General features: G+C 41.0%; 1 protein-coding gene across 1 annotated transcript in view; it reads left to right on the top strand.

The window, feature by feature from the left end:
- Positions 1-270: 270 nt before the first annotated feature.
- The window catches only part of mad1l1 (mitotic arrest deficient 1 like 1), a 75550-nt gene continuing 52887 nt past the window's right edge, over positions 271-22933 (top strand). The window contains exons 1-15 of the mRNA XM_033625063.2: positions 271-389; positions 970-1124; positions 1209-1349; positions 1548-1727; positions 2518-2642; positions 2750-2831; positions 3458-3588; positions 5209-5323; positions 5726-5787; positions 10820-10906; positions 11636-11780; positions 16652-16792; positions 17334-17390; positions 19178-19269; positions 19469-19559. Coding sequence (XP_033480954.2) covers positions 981-1124; positions 1209-1349; positions 1548-1727; positions 2518-2642; positions 2750-2831; positions 3458-3588; positions 5209-5323; positions 5726-5787; positions 10820-10906; positions 11636-11780; positions 16652-16792; positions 17334-17390; positions 19178-19269; positions 19469-19559 — 1593 coding nt within the window. The 5' untranslated portion in view covers positions 271-389; positions 970-980. The remainder of the gene's footprint in view (positions 390-969; positions 1125-1208; positions 1350-1547; positions 1728-2517; positions 2643-2749; positions 2832-3457; positions 3589-5208; positions 5324-5725; positions 5788-10819; positions 10907-11635; positions 11781-16651; positions 16793-17333; positions 17391-19177; positions 19270-19468; positions 19560-22933) is intronic.

Genomic DNA, 22933 nt, shown 5'->3' with positions numbered 1-22933 from the left:
TGGTTCTTTCTGACTCCACTCGCGTGAAGGTGGATTTATGTCTTGCTTCATCATAAAAAAGCATAAAAACTTTCATAAACAGTTCCTCATCTGCGGCCTAAAACGCCTACATACTTCTACTAAATAATCTTACTCGTTAATCAACGTAGAAATATGTGTTCAGTTTTGTAAAACAGCTCTATAATGCTAGTGTAAAGTTGATTTCTCCATAACCATTAACACAGCTGAAAGAAAAGGCTGCAACTGACACTCTCGCGATACGACGAGAACGCTCGCGATAGTACCACATCTCATTCGAGCTAAACTGGAGGGATTTCTGTATCTGCAGCTAGCACGCTAGCAGATAACTTATCTTTAAGTAACCTAACCTCTTCACAAACAACTCTGAGGTGAGGACATGCGTTTCCAATGGAGACTGTAAACCCAGGTTTAATGCCGGCTGGTTATTTTAGGATTACTAGCTTGCTAACACCTTCTGAATAACTACAGAAACTAACACTGTAACGTTAGATTTAACTTAGCTTCGAGCCTAGCCTGTAGTGACACAGAAGTGATAACAAGAGTTTAAACCGCTAAACACGGACACATGAACGAAAAAGTGCCACTGATACTTTACATAATGTCTCAACATAACATTAGCTTTTGTTAAAAGCTGAAAAGTTAGCTTGGACACCTTATTTTGCTGTGTGTGTTAGCGAGCATGAAGCTAATGCCAGGTACCGTTAAGTTACATGGCTATGTTTTATTTAGCGTTAACTGTTAGCTTTGGAGTTTTAAATGTTGAGCCGGTGAACCTGACCTGTGGCAAGTAGAGCGTTAACATAATGCAGTGTTATCTGTCTGTCTGATGTGTATTCTGACTAAACAATAGCTGACATAGCCATGTTGTGTTGTTTGTAATACTGCAGTCAAACTTAACTTACTCTTTCTCTTATCTCTGAACCTTACATCTGGCCGCTGCAACACCAGTGACTCTCAAAATGGATTTAGAAGACGACACCACAGTGCTGACAACCTTGAAGTCCTTCAATTCCTTCATCAGCCGCACTGAACCTGCACAGCGGCTGTCAGAGCACCCAGCAGGGAGTGGAGTCCTGCAGAGTCAGTACAAACGCAGCATGGAGGTATACAAAAACTGACAGCATCAACTGTACGCTGTGTGTTTAACATGCAACCTTCTGCACTCACTGACTTGTCTCTCCTGTTAGTTGTTGGAGGCAGCAGAGAGGGTTCACTCCAAGAATCGCTACCTTCAGCTGGACCAGGAGAAGAAGCAGATGGAGCTGAGTCACAAGCGAGCTCGATTTGAACTGGAGAAGGCTGCTTCAGACAGCGCACGAGACTTGGAGGTACATTCCATGCATGCCTACACATCCATATGATACAAATGACTTTTATGGTGACAATGAACTCAAATATTAAGTTTCATCATAGACTTAGTAAACAGGATTTTTCCTCACCTCTCTTGTCCAGAGAGTCTCACAAGAACTAAAAAGCATCAGCGAAGACATTCAATAAAACCTGTTCTCTATCCTGTCATGTTACAGCACGAGGTCGACCGGAACCAGGATCTCTTGGGGAGAATAAAAAAGTTGGAGGAGAGAGAAACTGAGGCAGCTAAGAACCTATCCGAGCAGGTGGAGGCAAATCGTGCACTCCGAAAGAACTTGGAGGGCCTGAACAGGAAACTGGAGGAACGAGATACTCGATTGAACACGGCTAACCAGGTACACACAGACTCGCACACACACTTACTGCAGTTGTACTCTGGTTATTTGGTTTGGATACCTTTCATATTTGAACCGATACGGCACTGTAGAAAATAAAAACGTTTCAGTTAACGCATAATTATTTATTTAGAAGGTTTTGTTATATATGTAAGCTATTTTGTTGAGTTGCTTCTTAGCGAAATGCTTTGAGTGAATTATAGGTCCTTCTGGTAAGCAGTGATTCTTTCTATGTAGTTATGGTTATGGGTGCTTTTATTGTGAAAAGTAAGAACAGAAGGAGCAAATCTGTGATGAGCTGCAATAAAGAGAATATTACCTTCATAAGTTCAGGTGCAACTCATAACTTTCGACCGCATTTATTTAGAACATTTTACACACCACACAAAATAAAACCCCTTTGAAACTTGCACCACAACTTTCAGCCTGTCACAGTCTGTCACCAGGGCATTGTGTGTCATGTGTGTCTCGGAGCCAGCACTGTCAGGGTTGAGTTTTGAAAAGTTTAACTTCACTTGGACTGCTTTTGGCTTGCCATCGCCCTGACTCTGTGATTTGAACAAGCTGCAGGGGTGACGTGTCAGTCTCTCTCATCTTGTCAATGCTCTAAGTTACTCTCTCACCCAGATGCGCTCTAAAGTACAGAAATTTGGCATGAATTAATTTTACTTTCATAGGTACTGGGTAGCACTGATGTAATTTGGTCAGTACCCTTAACAGTACTTAGTTCGATGCCCAACCCTTCATGTCTCCTGTCTTATGTTGGCTTACTTCTGTAATCTGTTCCCAGACCATCAGTTCGTTGAAGGATGAGATCAGAGAACTGAAGCAGAAGAATCTAAACCAAGACTCGACAATTTCTTCTCAGACCCTGGAGAACCAAGAACTGCAGGAACAGTTAGATTTACAGCGCAGGTACTGAAACATACAGAGACTACCAGCTTACCTAGCTCTGTATCAAGCTGTACTGCATACGATAAATGCTGACCACACACTTTTGTCTGATTTGGTATTCTAATCAGGAAGTATCAGGAAATCTCTCAGCTTTGCCAAAGTCTCCAAGATGCCCAGTCGTCCTGCTCAGAGCACATCATCAAGATTAAGGTAGGCTTTACTTTTGGTCACTCTGCAATCTCAGTTTGTGATGACAGCATTTTTGCCTGGTGGATCAATATCATTATGTGGAACCTATGCAATTGTATTTTTTTATAAATACTAAAAAAAAATGTTTTCTTATTATAAAACTGTAGTTGCTGATAGGATGGGGCAGGGGAACTAAAGTATACAAGTGAAACTTGGCAGTTCATATCACAACCAAGTCACTTATTATGAAGCAGTGGCTAAGCAAGTGGTGGGGAACGGTTACAATCGTGTGATCGGATCTCAATATGGACACCTTTTACTAAGAGGTGTAAATGTAATCAGGTATAATCATATGTAGATACATTCAAAATATACCAAACATTTAAATGCAAGGTGTAAAGGTGGTTAATGTCACTTGTATAATTCATTAAGTTATAAATGTAGGTCAAAATGCTTTTTTTAAACCTATTTTTTCATGTTTGTTTCACGTGTTTGTTTTTTTAATAGGTCATAAATTGTTAAGGTATTTTCATTCTTAAAAGATGTCTGTATGTGAAACAAAGGCAGTGCACTGAATGCTTTTGCACTAAATACACACACGGCGTTGGTATTTAATTTGCCTGATTTCTCTCTTCCTGTTTTGGCAGGAGTTGGAGAGGCGTCTCGCCTTCCAGGAGCAAGACATCGCCATTGTTAAGACTGTTAAGTCAGAAGTGGCCAAGGTTCCAGACCTGGAAAAGGAGTTGAAGCGCCTCAGAGATGATAATGCCTTTCTCAGGTCAAATACATTTTTAAATTTGGAATTCCTTTCAAAATGTCTCACCTTTTAATAAAATAGACAGGCTTTCATTTTTAAAGACCACAGCCTAGAGCCACCCTACTGTGCTCAAAAGTTTTGCACTGAACCCTTCGACATTTCAGTGACTGCAGGTCATCACACCACCCCAGGAGGCACTAGGTGACAGGTGACTTTTGAGGAGGGGAAGTGGGAGAAAAGCTGTGCCACATGAGAAATGTTAACCTACAGTCTTGACAGACCGAGTGCAGAAATACAGCATTCAGTGTATTTTTATGCACAGGACTATCTCCCACTGCTGGCAGTATTCTGATTTCAGAAAGCATGAAACTCAGTTTAATTTCTCAAGATAATGGATGTAAAATAATGCTGCTTACACAACTAGAATTCTGCTGAAGATACTGTAAGAGACAGTTCATGGTCACATCAACTCACATCAACTCTTTGTTAGTTTTCAGACTATTCATGGAAAAGAAGCAGAACGGGTTAAGTAATATCATGCTGGAGAGTAACGTCTCTGATAACATCTGTTGTCATTGATAACATCTATTGACTGTCCTCTGCAGGACTCAAAGGTTGTAATTTGCAGCTAAAAGAGGAAAACAAAAAACACCAATTTCTTCTGTGCTCATCTTCGTTACTGTAGTCCATTTGATCTGTTTTTGGAGAGAAATTATATGTAAGATGGGGTTTTAGAAACATCAGATTAAAGCACTACAGGTTAATGTTACCCTATTTCCTGCATTAACCTGCTCATTTCCAGAATTATTTGTTTTAAAATATTGATCGCACTATGTCTGAAATCAGACCAATTCTGCTTTTCTTTGTTTTGTCATATATATAATATAACAACATCAGATGTTCATATTAAACATGACCAAAGTTTTAAATGTACTGTATGAGGTAATCTTATGTAAAAGTAATTCCTGTGAGTTAAACCCTCAGGCTTCAGATGGTTCTGAAAACTCTGTTTCTATCAGTTTATTTTCCATTTCTGAGACAAGCTGGCGTCAACTTGTGACTGATTTCTCTATATGGTCGTCTTCTCCATGCACGCTACTGCTTACATTGTGCCGCGTATTAGCTACATGCTAATGTCGGAGAAACATGTAGGCAAACTTGCTGTAAATATTTTGGTTTAGAAGTTTTTGTTGGTGATTTTTCACAATACAGTGCAGCTGTGTTCCTTTACATCATTCCTCGGTTGCAATGACAGTGCAGAGACGCTGAGATATGGAACGCTGACCAGTCGGAGCAGACTGGGCTTTACTGTATAAGGAGGCAGTCGTAAGAGAGGCGGTAAAACCAAAGAAGTTACATTGCCTCCTTACTCATTGCCTTCTGAGACAGAGGGTGAAGACAGGTGTTCCAGCATAGACAGTATGAGGATTTTTTTTTTCTACGCATGTAAACATGTTCTAGTAGAAATCCTGAATACAAGTATGAATCTCAAAATGAGCAAAATAGGTCCCCTTTAACATCAAGTCTGAGTGTGAATGTAGCCCTGGATCAAAAGTTTGCTATTTCTACACCAGACACCAAGTCTCAAGCTTTGAAGTTAATTGTGTGTTTTTATTTCTTTGTTTACTGCGGTCTGTCCAGGGAGAGTAGGGAGAATTGCAGCCTGTTGAAAGAGGAGGTGGAGGGGCTGAGGAAGAAGCTGGAGAGGATGGAGAAAACTAAAGAAGAGCTCGTCAACATGGAACTGGAGAAGGAGGTAAACTCACTATGTGTAGTTATGAGATTACATTGTGAATTTCACTCTGTAGCATATTATGATTGTATTCCACTACTCTAAACATGAAATGAAGAGAATAAATGTGTACTTAGCAAGACATTTGGATTACACCATTACAGGCATTGTCTGATCACACCAGATTATATTTTAAGTTGCATGTTGGTATGTCTTTGACTTTTCTTGGTTGAAGTTTAAAACATTTTTGTAGTGGTATTTTTAATATTTATTTAATTGCCAGTAAGTTCTACTTTTCAAAATTTAGTGTTGTTTGTTCAACCGTGGTATATAATATATTTTTCTTGCACTTCATTGCTGTCATAACAACAATATAATGTATTCTCTATGCATAGACATGTGACCCATATGTTCTTGAATCCGTAGAGGTTGGCAGAGAAGCTCCAAGCATGGGAAAACCTGGGGCAATCGACTGGACTCAACATAAGGTCAGACACGGTGTCAAAATGTGCCTGTGTGTGTGTGTGTGTGTGTGTGTGTGTGTGATTATAGACACTTAAAAAGTTTTATCAGTATGTTTTTTATGAAATATGATTGAGTACCACTAGGTGGCGCTGTGGTCACTCCAAATAAATTTGCCTCATCACTGTGGATTGATTCTACCAGTGTGTGTAGAGGTGTGTGTGTTTGTTTTATACCTGCTCGTGTGAGCGCGTTGAGTGTGTCTCAATGCATCCAGTCAAAACTGGTAATGAGAGAATGATTGCATGTTTCCTTGTGAGCAGTGGAGCAGATCTGACAGATTATAAACACTGCAGTCTTGTCCATGGCATGCATGCATGCACACATGCACGCACGCGCACACACCATTTTCTCTATGATTAACTCTGGCTGTGATGTAAACCGAATGTTAAACGGAACACATCCACACAGTCAATCTGGTTGGTTTTATACTGTGTGTGTGTCTGTGTGTGTTAAATGTGTGTTACACCTTCCTATGGGGCAAAAAGAAAAAGGTAGACTTATTGTGAAAATTATTAAATGAAATCCTTCCTCATGTAAGATTTCATTTTCGTGTTATGTGTGTTATGGGACCTGACAAGGTTTGTCAAATTTACAGTTATTAAAAGACCTGGGAGGATCACAGGAATGTAATACCAATCTCAGTTTAATATACACAATGATTTGGTTGGGCTGTCCATCATTTCTCTGAAAATCTAAGTTTGACTAGGCTGTCATCCTGGGTAAATTGAGTTGAATATTTGAAATCCTCCTCAAAAATTAGATGTTCAGACTGCCGTGTCATTGGCTGCCTGAGTGCCTTTGCTGGGAAAAAACCCCCAAAACGAACAACAGCAGCAGCAACAACAACAAAAAAAAAAACAGCGTTGCACATACGGCTTCTAAAGGGCAGCCATATGTGTGAGGCTCATACTGATCAAAAGTAAAGGTTAATGCAGCTTGCAAATCAACAGTTAGAAACTCCTTCAAGCTGTTTTTACTGTTGACTAAATGGCCGACTTAATTGTCAGGATGTTGTTTTCCCGACACAGTCCTGTGATGTAGAAGCAAATGCAAAGTAAGAGCGTTTCATTCAGCAATCTGTTCACCTTTATTTCACCCAGAACAACAGTGCTGCCTAAAAATGAGTATTGACTGAGATTTGTGCATTTGTGGCATATATTGTGAGTGCCTTATAGACTGTTGAGCAGTCACATTATAATTTGCAGTGTGCTGAATCTTTTCAGGTACGTAGATTGTATGAGTTTTATGAAATAGTAAAATAATGGTGACATAACAGTGTTTCCCACAGAGTAGGGGCAGCGGGGGTGTGTTAGCTAGCTAAGTCTTGTCTCTTTTGGGGTCTGATAAAGAGTAAAGTCATCAAATTCAATGTCCCGTATTGCTATTTTTCAATGTACCATAGCTATCACATTTTGTGGGACCTGCGTAATGGCAGTTTCCATGGGAATGCAGCAGGTTTCATCTAAAGTAGGTTGGAAAAATGATAGACGCAGACCAGTCTGCTGTCAATGAGTTAGTGAGAGAGAGAGAGGACTTGATGCACAGTTCTTAAAATAGAAAATCAATATGTGTCAGGCGATGTTGATATTGTGCCGAGCCGCCTTAAATAAATGAATGTATGGGAAGCACTGCTCAAGTGGAACTGAATGTGGATTCATGTCATTGTGTCTTCAAGAGTTAAAAATGATCAGTAAGTTTGAATAGAAAATAAAATGGATGACACCACAGTGACAGAATGATAACATCACAGTGCCATCAGTAATGTTACAGCGTGTGAATTAATGTTGACATCAAAACAAAGCTTCATCTTGGAGCCCATGTTTAGGCTGTTTCTTTTTCTGTCATTAAATATGAAATATTTCATATAGGCGGCAGCGTCTTGGCACACTGCTGTGTATTTGTAATATTGATTTGTTAATTTTGCTGGCGTGTAAGTCATTCCTCATGACTACCAGCCACTGATACTGAATACTTTTGCTTTAGTTTGTATTTTGTAACTCTTTTTGTCACCAGACGGTCATTAGTGGTGTGAAAAGAATATGTTGTGGAGCAGTTGTTAATGAGGAGTAAACACACTGGTGCTGTAGATGAAGATTTTGTTTCTTACTGGCCATTTGTGCTGTTTTGCCAGTTGAAAATAACTTTTGGACAGAAGTTAACCCTCCCGAACAACAATCAGCGTGGCTGCCTGGCAGTGTGAAGAGTGAAGACAAGCCTCACAGCCACAGCTTGAATTTGCCAGCAGTTGGCTGGTCGCTGATGTTTATTTCCTTTCCTTCTGTTACGCAGTCTGATAACATTGTGTTTGCTTATGTGTGCACCCATGTGGTTGACAATTCAATGTAAGATTGACAGAATGGGAATGAAAATATTTTCTTAAAATTAGGCTGCTATGTGGAACAACATTGGAGGGACAGATAATGAAAATATACAGGAAGATTTCCTGGAAATGTTTTTTCTTTCTGAGCAACATTTTCACCAGCTAAAGAGGAAATTGAGACTGTTTGGCGCGTTTGTATTTCAAGAAGAAAGAAAGAAGTTAGAAATACAGTTTGAAGTGTCTGTGTGTGTGTTTGTGTATACAGTATGTTATGGGTTTCACAATTTTGATTCTAAATCTAAATTGATTTACCAGGGTTCTTTATGATAAAAAAAAAAATGCAGTCGGTTGAAATTTCTGTCTGAGCACTGTATTGTTTCCCAAAACATTGAAGCTAAAAGAATAATGTGCAACAATTTAGAAACATAATTGCTCATTAAAGTAAGTTATCAAGCACAAATGCCAAAGAATGATTTGTTCAAATCTCTAAAATGACCATTTGCTGCATTTCTGTCATTTTAAACTAAAAATTTTTGAGTTTGTGGTTAGCACTGTTGCAAAGACATGTGGGGTTAATTGCTGACTGTAAATTGCCTGTAGGTGTGAATATGAGCATGAATCATTGTCTGTCTCCATCAAGTGGCAACCTCTGGGGCTGAAAAATGAAGTCAGTGCATGTGCCAAAAACTGCAGTTCCTCAAATGGCCACTTGAGGCTGGCTCCAGGAGTGAGTCAGTTCCCATAGACCCCCATGTTAAACTTTACAGAAAAGGAAGCATGTTTACAGCCTGGTACAAAAATGGTTTTGGCCTCTAAAGCTAATTTCCCTGTTCATGAAAACTGTACGGCAGTGAATTTTTATGCAACTCAACTGTTATTATTTTATTAAGACTTAAAGTTATGCATAATTAAGGGCGAGGCTGCTTTGAGTCACAGGCTGCCTGTGGATAGTATCCGGGGCTTCTCAGTCAGGTCCAACCTTTGTTCCTCCACAGCTCCACCCTCCAAATATGATCACTTCTGGCTCCAAAAATCCAAGATGGTGACAGCCAAAATGCTTAACGGGAGTCCACACAATGTCAGAGTCGGGAATGTGGAAGTATTTTAGATAACGCATGTTGTAAGTAGTAGATGTCATCGTACTTCAAGTTTGAAAAGTAAAAAGTAATTTGCCACTCTGTCTGAAAACACACGGACATTGGTAAGAGTGGGTTTGTCTTAAGGCCCAGACAGACCAAACGGAACTAAAAGAGCAAGCCGCGACGAAGCCCCCTTGCTGCGTTGCGTGACTTCGCCGTGTCTCGACCAGTTGCACACAAACACACCACAATTTCATTCATCGCCGGGTTTTGCTGTTACTGACGTTGATTCAACATGTTGAATAGGCCAAAATAAAGCCGATGGGTAATGATGGATGCCAACGGTACAGGACACACCGCACCGACAAAGGCGGCAGATGCTCTAATCACAAATGTTTTCTAAAACTAAACCCACAACATGCTAACAAGACCTTGAAATCACTTCCCAATCAAAACTAGACTGACAGTAGACTTGGTCTATCCTGTCTTTACTTGAAGCTACCTTGTAGTGGTTCATGACATCTCACCCTATAATCTGCAACCAACCTGTTATTTGCAACATTAGCAGAGATGGCCGTTTCGTGACCTGCAAAACCCCAAAAAACAGCAGAACACTTAAACAGCCTCTCGTATGGGGAAGGCTAATCCCTCTGTGCTCAGGGCATTGTGGAATTACCTACTTTGGGTACCGTAGTTATTCCATCATATGATTCATGAACTCATATTTTAGTCATGAGATTATTTCCATACCTCAGGCTCCACCTCGCTGAATTGGAAGTGGTGATAAATCCAAGCCACCCAACTTTCACACGGCATCCTCTGGTTTTCCAGCCTTGATGTTAACCTCGACTGCTCAGTCTTTTCTGTCCACATGCCTAATTTGTCATATGACTCAGCGGACTGCCTAATGCTGGACCACAATTGCAGGTCTCAGGCTGCCACTGACAGTCTCTAGTCAAAGCTAAAGTTTGATGACATGCTTTATTTTTGTTAAAAGGAAAGCAATCTTAAACTGACCTCTCTATGGGTAAGAAGTTTGACATATTTTTATGAGCACACAATGTCAAGTTGCACTGCAGAGCAAGCAACATCCCTTTTTAGGTGTGTAATTTTAACCGCAAGGTTTTGAGCTAAGCTCCCATAAAGTATGCCCATTTCACAAGGGATAAAGAGATAATGGCATTCACTTTTTGGACGGATCCATAGTTACAGCCAGGATTTACAGTTTGGAGGTCATGTGTTGCATCTCTGTTGGAGTATGTGACCTTCTGCATTGTTGCCTTCCCATTGTGTGTTTGTGTGTGCGTTTTATAATCTGTCAATCTCTCCCATGGAGTGAGTTTGTTTTGCAGAACTGTGACCAGTATTTAGCCCACTATCCTCCTCTCATCTCTCTCTCTGCTGCTCATGTCATTTTATTTCCCAGCTCCCCACTGGCCAAATAACAAAAGAATATGGAAACGTCGTCGTTTTTATCTATTCTCTGTCCTCTCTGCTCTCTCAGTCATATTGATTTTTCATTGTGTGAGTCTGTGAGTGTGTGTGAGTGTGTGTACACATGTGTATGCTAACCGTTCTGTGTGTGTCTGTCTGTAGGAAACCAGAGGATCTGTCCAGGGAGGTGATTCAGATCCAGCAGAGAGAAATTGCTCTGAAAGAGCAGAACTACACACTCAACAGCCGGTAACACACACTCGTTCACACGTACACAAAATCCCTCGCTCTGCCTTCAGACCTTTTTCTCTCATCCCGTCTGCTTGCATGCCTCTCTTCCCCCATGTATCTATTAGAGCGTATCTCTGAGAAGTTCTTAATTGTCACAAAGTTAATTAAACTGGTCCTGATTCTGATAGCACTCCTGACAGTAACCACTGGTGTGTGTGTGTGAGTGTGTGTGTGCGTGTGTGTGTGAGAGATTGTGAGTGAGAGAGAGGGGATTCACTAATTAAACTTGTCCTGTTTAGGCAGAGGTGATGTCTGTAGGGAGGGCTGCGCGCATGCTCTGGTATATTCATGCTGCAGCTCAGTCCAGCTAAGAAAGCTTTCATTAGCTAACAAGCGTCTCTCTTCTGCTGAGCGTATTGGGCTCATTATGAAATATTAGAAACAGCAGAATGGGAGAGTGGTGGGTGTGGAGGGGATGAAGGGAGCTTGTGGTATAATTATTGTCCTATTGATCAGACCTGGCACAAATTGCTGCTGCAAATAATTTCTGGACAGTCGTCCAGTGTCAGTCAGGTGAGTTATCTGTTAGGGGTATTATTCTACATTGACTGTGAATTAATTTCCTGAGATTGTCTGAACATAGAATTAAACAAACTGTTTCTGTCTTTCCCTGCCCTCTGCTCTCCCATGTTATTAACCCACACACACCTTTGCTCCCCCCCCCATTCATTTGTCCTGGTCCGTCAGTGTGAGGAGTGTGGAGCGTTCACAGTCTGAGCTCCGTGCAGAGTTGACCCAGCAGCGCAGCAAGACTCTGGAGGAGCAGAAGAAGAGGGAGACACAGGATGCTCTTGTCCGTCGACTACAGAAGAGAGTGCTGTTATTAACCAAGGTGCCCGACAATCAAAGAGACGCACAAAAACAAACCTATAAATCTAGACACATTAGCAAGTACTCATACTCTTATGACACGACCTTTCTGTTATTACCCACTGTCAGAATTCCTCTTAAAACACTCAGGGAACACTGTGATACTTGAATCTCAAGTCCACAACAGAATTCCTAATCTGCCCTTTACCCTTCTCTCCCTCTGATTGGCCAATGAATGTCACATGACTCCTCTGTCTGTCTTGCTTCCTCTTGCTCTGCAGTTCCTGACTAGACCTCCCTGTGATATTGATTTCTCAGTGTGTGTAATTCCCTAGGTCAACACGTTCAGTCTCTTAGTACACAAATCACACACACACTCTCAGGCACCACCATAACTAAGCAGAGCTACAGGCATGCTGGAAATATGACTTGGCTCCCAGACTAATTTGACAGCGACCGCGCTCGACCGTTTGCACTTAACCAAGCATTCAGAAGGTATGAATAATTGTTGTTTACCATCCAGTCATGATGGATTTTAAAAGATATCCATCGCAGTTGTAGTTGAATGCTGGGCTTTTTAAAACTTTGACCCTTTTTATTTATTCAGGGATGGTTTACTGAACATTTCAGTTCCAGCCAGCCAAATGTTCATGAAGTAATATGATGCTCAACGGCTAAAGTTGAGTATATTAATGTCTCTCACCCAACCATGTCTACAACTGCCCAAGTAGATTTAGTCTTGAATTCATCAATTTTGTTTTATTTAATTTGTATAATTCCAAGGAAACGTACTAAAAAATATGGGAGGGATGCAACTAATCAATGTTTTTATTGTCTAATATTATAATAAATACACCTAGTGCAGCCAGCTTCAATTATGATTAATTTGGACTAAAAGTAACCTTTTTCTGCATGCATAACTTCATTTTAAAGATGTAGATATTTTATACATCGAGCAATAACAAAAAAATTTGATTAATTTAATATATACAGATGAGCCAGAACATTAAAACCACTGACAGGTGAAGTGAACAACACTGATCATCTTGTTACAGTGCAGTGTTCTGTTGGGAAACCTTGGGTCCTGGCATTCATGTGGATGCCACCTGACACACTCCACCCACCTAAACACCAGTGCAGACCAGGTACCCCACCCTCATGGCAACGGCACGCCTCAGTAACAGTGACCCCCCCAACAGGAAATTACGCCATGCCACACCACAAAAACGGCTCAGGAATGGTCCGAGGAACGAGACAAAGAGCTCAAGGCGTCAACCTGGCCTCCAAATTCCTTGGATCCAGATCTGATCAAACATCTGTAAGATGTGCTGGTACCTCACCTCATAACCCATGGGACTCAAAAGATGTGAAGCCAACGCCCTGGTGCCAGACACTGTAGGACACCCTCCAGAGGTCCTGTGTTCATGCCTTGACAGGTCAGAGCCAAGTCCGGTCCAAGGAGGACCCACCATGGATTGGGGGTACCTCTGGGTAGCGGCACATTCCTCGGATGTTCAATCAGATTGGGATCTGGGGTATTTGGAGGCCAGGTTGATGTCTTGAGCTCTTTTGCCCGTTCCTTGGGTCATTCCTGAGCTGTTTTTCTGGTGTGGCAGGGTGCATTGTCCTGCTGGGGGGTCTCTGCCATTGACCAGTGCCATTGCCATGAGGGGGTTTACTTGGAGCACATCAAGTAGTATCCACATAATTGCCAGGACCCAAGGTTTCCCAGCAGAACATTGCATTGTAACAAGATGATCAATGTTATTCACTTCAGCTGTCAGTGGTTTTAATGTTTGGCTGATCGGTGTATATCGCCTTGAGTGTACCTATTAGTATTTCAGCCCGAATCACCTACCTGGCCCGCCAGCCATTACAGCTCACTGCTGTGGGTGTGTATTTTGTGCTAATGTTAGCTACCATTATCTGCTAAACGAGATTTTGTTGCTGCGCAGCGGCTTGTTTTTTGTTTCAGCGCCTTCAGCAAACATGCCCCCAGGGTTTCAACACATTTACTTTTGCTTTACCCACACTTCAAACTCAGAATCGATTATATCAAATTGTTGTCACTTCACATCACATTGATTATTTATTTGGATAATCAACTAATTGTTTAAACTCCATACAGATCTTCAGTTCCCCTCTCCACCTGTGGAAATGACTGTAGCCACATACCGGCTCACAAATCAATGATGATTAAGTGTTGTGCTCAGCTGTACCTTGACAGCAGGTTGTTAAGGAAGTGGAGAGGAGAACAAATTTCATCCTTGCTTCTCTGCCACAAGGCTACGTCTCCTTTATGCTTTTGTTTGCCCTGCTCAGATGTTTTGTTTCTCATACACTTTAGTGGGACAGACTCGCTGACCCATTAGAGGCACAGTCACATCTTCACGCACCAGATAAAACGGTTGACATAAAAGCAATTTTAAAAAAAATAGGTGATGAAAACAGAAATGATAGTTTTATCACTCTGTCCTCCCACTCCCTGTTTGTTTGTGTGTTTTTTAAAATTAGAGTTTATATCAGAGACGAGGCTACAGATTTTTGATTTAGATTGAGTGAATTTCATTGCACGTTAATAGACAGTAAATAGCCAAAGGGCCCGCTGGTTAGGATTGGCAGCAAACACACACACACTGACCTCTAAATGTGTCTGTACCTTTTTGTATTTACTTCTGTACAGTCTGTCCTCCACTTGGTCTTCTTCTCTCCTTTCCAAGGTTCTATTAGGATGTATTAGGCAATTGTGTAATATCGCATGACAAATGATGCTGCTTTGGTGCCAAAACAAATAAAGTTGAATTAAGGAGGATTTCACATATAGTGTTTTTAAATGAACCAGACTCAGTCATCTTTAAATGGATTATGTTGGTTTCGATCTGGCTAATCACAGGCTGAATCTGATTAGGGTAATCATGATTTGTTTTCAGATACTAGCCTATGAGCTAATCTGACAGAGAAATTGCAGCCTATTATTCATAGATTTTTACATCCAGGAATTACAAGGTGCTTCTGGGCCATTTTAAAAAGACGGCACTACTTGGCAATCAACATATATTACATGTAGTTATCTCAACTGGTATTGATTGCCAGTTTTTATTACCTGACTTCAAGCTGAATATCATATGCTTCCCTAAATTAGCCCCTTTTAATAATAGACTATTGAGCTTCCAATGACCCTTAAAATTCAAGGATGGTCTTAAGCAGCCTGGCTGTTTGTGAAATGTTTATTAAAAGCCTGATTGCCACAAAATGCAGCCTGCTTTGCTTTATAATGCAGAGTGGACCGGCATAGTGAAGGGAGGGGAGGAGACACATCATTTTAACAGACCTGACTGACAGTGAATGAATTTGCATTCATAAACAGGCCGTTTGCCAGTTTTTAAACAGATGAGTTTGTTCTCGCTCATCAGGTTGCCTGGCAACTATTGCATATTTACTATGTAACATAGTGATTAAATGTAGTTATTATTCATTACTGTTAAAAGCTAAAAGTTTGTGTCAGGGAAATTTTCAGACTTGTAATGTTATGGAAACGGGCTGTGATGGTATAAATTTTGTCTTACTGCCTTGTAAAGGCAGCATATCATAGTGGTTTAGAAGTTACCTGCCAATGCTCTAACCAACCCCACCCAGGCATGGGTGTGGTACGGCAGCCTTCATTGTTGATAGGCCATTTCTCATGACGTGTAACCAGTCAGAAAGCGCAGTGGGTGGGACACGGAGTGAGGCTACAGATACAACAATAACATTAGTTGACAGCATTGGTATATTCCATTTTTGTCCACTTGGAGCAGTTTACTGGTCACAGTTTGTGCTCATCCTTACACAGACATTTAAAAGCAGAGCATAACTTTGTTCTGACAAACAAGTTCTCAGAGTTCATTTTTTCACACATGGACTTCATTGCAGACTCGTTACTCAAAGTTGAGGGGTTGAAGAAAGTTTAATGATCTGATGCAGCTACAGGGCTTTGCTGTTTGTGTTTTGTGTCTATCAACTAGCATTTACTTTCTTCTTGCCCCATCACAATTTCTAATTTCTAATACTGCCTGTAGATGGCTGACTTTTCTTTCTACACATTGTTGGTTGCAGGAACCATGCCGAGAAATGCACGTATCTATGTGTGAACATGAACATACACGCTCCAATATCGAGCATACAGACACACATTGATAGAGACTCGTGAGCTATTTGTAGACGGTGTGTCAGTCTGAGTGACGCTTGTGAAGACGTTGACTTGAGGATGTTTTTATCCTCTCTTCTCTAAGAGAAGCAGCTGCTTGGCGTGTTGATTTACTGGACAGGGTACAGTGTTGAAGACATGTCTTTTATTCCTGTATTATAGAGGATGAAAAAATTCATTTGAATTTTTAAATTATCTCCGTTAAGAGAGATGAGGCAGCATAATATTATATGCTTCATTTGCAAAGACATTTCTCTGTCGTGACTCTGTGATTATTTTTTGAATTTATTATTTATCCTTTATCTACAAAGACGTTTGTCTTTGATTTGATTATTACATGAGGAGAGATGCAGATAAGCATGACCATAACCCTGAGTTTCTCTTGTCACAGCTTGGAAGAGAAAGGCACAGCTGCCTCATACTTTGTTCCTCATTTACAAAGGCATTTGCCTGTCATATTAACACACCACATAGTCATGCAAAAGTAACACAGACAAATCAGAAAAACATCAAAGAGCATTGACGTCCTCAGCGTATTCACTCTGCACACCAACATATCTGCACAGAATTTGCTAATGTCATGACTTTCCTCTGTCTTGACGTCATGGAAATTTGTTAAGTGTTCAGCAGGATTTCCATTTTGTAGTGTTATGTTAATGTGTGTGTGTGTGTGTGTGTGTGTGTGTGTGTGTGTGTGTGTTTTACAGGAGCGTGATGGAATGCGTGCCATACTGGAGTCCTATGACAGCGAGCTGGCACCTACTGAGTACTCTCCCCAACTCAGCAAACGGCTCAGGGAGGCAGAGGACGTGCTGCAGAAGACACAGAACCACAATGCAGAGATGGAGGTGGGTGTGCAGGCTTGTGCACGCGCATAAACAAATGCAACACTTCCATTTATAGCATCCTGCTTAAGCTTCCATATAGCCAAGTTTATTGTTTTTGAAACAAATTTGAATATAAAGCTCTGATTTATTCTCCTCTAAGCTGCCGGCCAATTCAGCATGCATGTCATTGAGTGACACTTTGCTCATAGCTAAAAGGCACTGTAAATGTGTGATGCTAAGCTGCTCCTTGTCTACACACTCAGTACTCTTGCTTAGTGGACAAATTGACAGATATCTGCACTGAAAACTGATAAAGCTGCACTTGTGGTACACAGGGGCATTGTGAGCAACACTGGAACGAATTGCAGAAGGTTAGAGTGTCACTGTTTCAAAACCGAATGAAATGCACACTTAGGATAATATATGGTCTCCCGGACTCAACTCTGCTCTGCTCACATCCTCCGTTTCTGTCTATGCTGTATATCAGTAGGAGGACAGGAAGCCATATATCACTTTATGTATTTTGAGTATGTTTACCCCTTTGTTCTGTCCTTCGATTCAGGGCCAGCTGACCAAAGTACAGGAAGAGACGGGGAGTCTGAAACTGCAGCTGCAAACAGTAAGTATACATGTGTGCGCAAACACTCTTGCACACACGCACACACTCACAAATGTTATTGGAAGTGATTGATTCTGTCACATACAGATAAAACACATAGTTTTCCTATATTAATTAACATATCTGACCTTTTAATTAACTTCAATACCTTAAAACAAAGGGAAAAGAAACAAGGATACAAAAGGTTTAAATATAAAACACTTATTACAGCTGAAATCTCAATTAGTACTTCATGATTAGACACTGTAACCTCAGCCATCAGCACTCAAGCTGTCTCAGGTACCTTTTTAGTCACAATTGCAATCCTGGCAGGTGTACTTGGCCTTTCTCTGAGTCAAAGATGCTCTAATGCCTCTGTGACTAACATGCTGACTAACATCTTTTTTTTTCCCAGTGTTCCGAACAATGAAGTTCATCCTGCAGACCTTTTCAAAGGGGCAGTCTTATCTAGCAGCTGCCTTTGTATTTCTGGTTACAGTAGCTTTCTTTTGTTGACTACTGTTTCCCTTCTCTCACATCCCGGCTTAAGTGACAGTAATTGACGGTTGACAAGAAGCATACTACTAATATTGGAACGTCTATTTAAAATTGTTACTTGAAGTGAGAAGCTGCCAAATTGCTCTGAATAAAATAAGAATAAACAGTATTTGACTGCTGGAAAAGTGGTCTCTCTGAAAATTAGGCTGTCTATGCAGTAGAAAGATGCACTGATAACACTTCCTGTTCGCAAATTCTCAAATTAAAGCAAGGTGGTGCCCTTAATTATGTCTTTGAATACACTTTAGACTAAAAAACAGGCAATACAGTGACAGAATTTTGGCTCATATTTGATCAGCACTGACTAGTTTGACAGTGTGATAGGAGTTTGGTCTACGTTTGAGTGAGGCCGGGGGGGGGGGGGTCTGTCTCTGGATCTGCTTCTTTTCCATGTCCTTTGTATCAGACAAAAAAAAATGGTGAATTACACTCTGGAACAAAACTTTTCACCAGGCCTATACTGACCTGGAAGATAAGCAGGGAGATCCATGCTGGTAATATGGAGGAAGTTTACCAGAGTTCATTTACACATACTACCCACATGTAATGATACAAAGCTGGTTGAAAATCGGCAAAGTGTCCCTTACCCTCACACTGAGGATTGTGGATATTACAGAAAAGTTCCAAAAAAGTTGACAGCTTTAAAATATGGTATTAAAGCAGAATAAAGCGGAGTTGGCAGGTGTGACCTAAACTCTCTTACACACTCTGTGACTCTGTCTTTGTGTCTTCACTTGTTCTATGATCTCCTTTCTTTTCATGGCTCCTTGTTGCCGAGGAGACATCAACATGGCCATGGCAATGAGTATTGACGCGTGAAATCCACCTGTCTGGTATAGCAGTAATTACTTATCCGTCTTGGGAAGACTGAGAGTGCGGATGAGCTGAGAGACGGACAGATGCTCTTAGAAAAAAAAAAAGAGTAAAATGGGTGTGCAAATGGAAATGAGGGATAATTGCAGAGACGAGAGTGAGATTGGAGAGAAACTAAGGCACAGTCGGTCTAAAACAAGTACCGGGGTGGCGGGAGGGTGGGGGTGGGGGGGGGAATGGGACATTGTGAAGTGGAGAATGAATCAGTGGACTAATGGTGTATAAAGGATATATCTGTTTGGATGTCTGTCTCGAAAAGATTGCAGCACATTGGGATAGAGTCCTTAGTCTGTAGCTGAAAGGTTTCTGCCAGGTGCACAGCCAAAGGTGGTGTGATGTTAGTGCACCAGGCTCATTTTCCTCTCCATCTGTCCCAGGTGGAGCTGGAGCTGGAGTCTTTAAAGAAGCAGCAGGCATCTGCTGCTGACAGCAACTCTTCAGTGACCAAAGAAGAGGTCAGCATACTCAGGTAGTTAACACACACACACACACAACCTGTTGAAAAGACAACCAATTCAAAACCTGACACGTGAAAGATTAATGCATATACAACGGGTGGATTAACTTGTCTGTGAGCAGCTATACCACTAGGATTAACCTATTGAGTCAACAATGTGCATAGTCATATAAATAAACAACTCAGTGAGTGTGTGTGCTGCATTTTTCAGACAGAAAATTGAAGATTTAGAGGCAGAACGGCAGCGTTTGGAGGAGCAGAACAACATTCTGGAGATGAGACTGGAGAGACACAACCTACAGGTAGGCACCAAGACTCCCTGCGACAGTTTTTTGTGATGGATTTACCCGTCTGGCACAAAGGAACCAATTTAATAACCCCAAGGGCAGCAGACTAGCCCGTATGACATTGCAGATTGATTCACACAAACGCTTCCCGTATCTGACAGTTTTTCAAGTACAATTGGACCCAGGTGTGATTCCAGCAGCGTCCAGTGGCCAAGTTGTAGGACCTGTGGCTGATTTAAGTCCTCCTTTATTGGTTGAAGGGATTAGAATGGACAGGGCGGCAGAGGGATGGGGGTGTGTTGGGGGGTATCGTCAAAATAAATGTAGACCTTCCCCAGTGTCAGCTGGAAATGAAACTGGCTGAAATGAAATGAATCCTGGTTGGAACCCTCCTTATCACTCACACACACACAAACACACACTTGCATGACTGTGTGCATCTAATCCAGCTACTTTCATCTTGCAAAGTTACTTAACTAACTCCCTCAGTTATACGCGATCCCTTCTCCTTTTTAAATTGGCTGTGTGTGTGTGTGTGTGTGTATGTGTGTGTTTCATCTCAGTCAGGTCGTCTAACTCCCCTGACTCATACTGTGCCAAACTAAGCCTACCAGGGCACTTTAATGAAATGTGTGTGGGCAAGCGTGTTGGTTCCATTTAGCCGAGGGGTGAATGAAATCCATGTGTTCTCAAGCATGACCACCACTTTTAAAGCAATTGACAACTGAGTGTGCGTATAGGAGTGAGTGTATGTGCACACAGGTTTCAAGGTTGCACGGTCAATGGATCAGGTCAGTTCTTAGGAGTTAATTTTTATGACTCCACCATGGTCTAATGCACACAAAAAGACCTCTACATCAGACCGAGTGGAGAGATGAGGGACTGAATGGAGAAGCATTTGAAAAGAGAAGTGAATGGCTGAATGAATAGGCATGAAAGACGTACAGAATTGAAAGCTTGAATAAATGGACAATGGGATTTTTCATTATATCAACTTGCATTTCAGAGTCTTGTAGCCTAACCCATCATTTCCGCCCTGTCTTATTGAGATCACAGTGACTTGTGTGACTGTCAACCACTCGTATTACAGTGTAATGAGACTGCTTTTCATGGATTCGTGCTCAATCATTCCCACCAGTAATCTGTCAGGAGGCACACTGAGGCATGCTGACTTTCTTACATCTGTATTTTAAGTATGTATGCATTGTACAGTGGACATTTTTAAAGAGCTGTATGCCTTTTAATATGTAAATTCAACACATGCACCTTTTTCAATTTGCATCATGCAGTTAAGAAGTACTCATTAGGGATGAGATGGTATAAAACCTTGATGCTACAGTTATCGGGGGCGGGGCCAAATATCACTGTAAATGGTACTATCACAATATTGCATCAGAGGCCGTTTACACATACACAGTGATTTTGATAAACGGAGACATCTTCCTTCATTTGTGCCCTTCATTTACACGCAAACGGAGATTTCTCCTCTGAAAACGAGTCTTTCTAAAAACTCTGGCCAGAGTGGAGATTTTGGAAAACTCCGGTTGCGTGTTTGCATGTAAACTGAGATAAACGGAGATAAACGGAGTTATAGGCAGCCGACGTCACAGTATGCGCCGGAACTTGCGCCTGTGTCAAAAGTGCAACCTATGTTGCTATGGTGACAATGGTTACATGGAAGGCTTGAGCTTCTTGTTACACTGCCACCTACAGGTTTGGCATGCTCTTGTGTATATATACACGGGTAAGTGTAAACGAAGATCTTTTTGAAAACGGAGACGGTGAAATGTCAGTTTATGAAAATAGCCGGCCACGTGTAAACGGCCTCTCAGACTTTCCTGGAATAGAGTGACTACTACTATGTTAACATTACTTCACATTGTACTTGCCCTTGATTTTATCAAACCTTACAAACACTAATCAGTGAACTAGTATCTTGCGTCTCTTTGCTTGTTGGGTGGTGTGAGCTGTGTGTTACAAAGCTGAAATGAAACCCTCATCACAGGCAGAGCTGATTTGATTTGCGCAGTCTTTTGGGAGCAAGTTTTCCCTTTGCCAACTACATTAAATGCATGCTCTCTCTCTTGGTTATCAGCACCAAAAAACATTTCAGTGACTTGACGAGCTAATGTTAGCATTGTCACAGTAGCTAAAGCCAGACATGAGTTTGGGGCCAAATTTGCAACATGCAAGCTGTGACTTGCAACATGAGATAATTTGCTCTTCTGCTTATTTTGACATGTTTGAAATAATCACAACAAACACCAGAAGGGATCAGTGTACTGGTTAGGGAGGCCCTTGTTTTTATGGAAGCTTAAAATGTAGTCTTGCAATTAAAGACTGGACTCTGTCCTCAACAGGCCTCCATGCTGGGCGTAACTACCATCTCTAATAGAATTACAGATAAGAAATCAAAGTTGATGAATAGATGTGAAATTTGAATGTGTTTTGCAAACTTAATTTCAGCCAGTAGTCAGTGGCATAGGTGTATTTTTAGGGTACACCTTTTCTGTGTTTTCCTTTCCAGTTCAATTCATGATCAAAGTTGAGACATTTGTGAATTTGCTTTTGTTTTGATGTTTTTTTCAGTTTACATTTCTTTTAGCCGCTGTGTTCTTTGTCTTCTAATGTTTGGTTGCTGCTGTTGGTCGTGCCAACTAATGAGTTTTCTCCTTTGGAAGGAAGGGAAATGCCAGCTTTAAGATTACAGTATGTATGGGAAGGAGCAGCAGAACCGCAAAGCTTTCATCTTTTTATTTTCAGAACTACTGAATTCTCTATTTATTCCAAACATTCATTATTGATGATGACAGAAACGTAAACACATTATGTCCTGTGCACCAGATTTTTTTTCCCCCACCACCTACGCGGTCGTTCAGAATAGTAAATGCAGAGGCTTTATGAATTGGTTATAGATGCTACCAGCTATCATTTGGCGACAGAGAGGAGCAAAATATAAACTTGACAGATTATTGCTTTGTAGGCTAAGACAGTGATTTGAACAGAGTGTACTGGATGATTGTTGAATTGAGTTTTTAAGGGTGGTTTTAAGGATATTTGGTCCAAATTTGTCCCCTCAAAGAACCCGCAGTATTCAGTTCAGTCATATTATGAAGAACGATAATGTTATTTGTGGTCATTTTTTCAGAACCTGTCAAAGTCTGTTCTGCTCCCCTCCATGTGTGTTCTGTCTAATCCTCCATAGTCTCTCTGTGGTTTGGACCTTGTTTTCTTCCTGGTGAGACAGTCATGTTCATTAGCACACGGAGGTGAATTACATAATCATCATGGCTTCAGCAAGTACAGCAGAATTACAGCTATTTTGAATTTATTCATAACAACAACAGAAGATTATCTAATTTAAATTTACTCCTTACAATTTATTTTTA

This window comes from Epinephelus lanceolatus, chromosome 3 (genome assembly GCF_041903045.1).
Source record: "Epinephelus lanceolatus isolate andai-2023 chromosome 3, ASM4190304v1, whole genome shotgun sequence".
Taxonomy (NCBI): Eukaryota; Metazoa; Chordata; class Actinopteri; order Perciformes; family Serranidae; genus Epinephelus; species Epinephelus lanceolatus.
The sequence above is the reverse complement of the archived record's forward strand: the minus strand, read 5'-3'. Positions and strand labels throughout refer to the sequence as shown.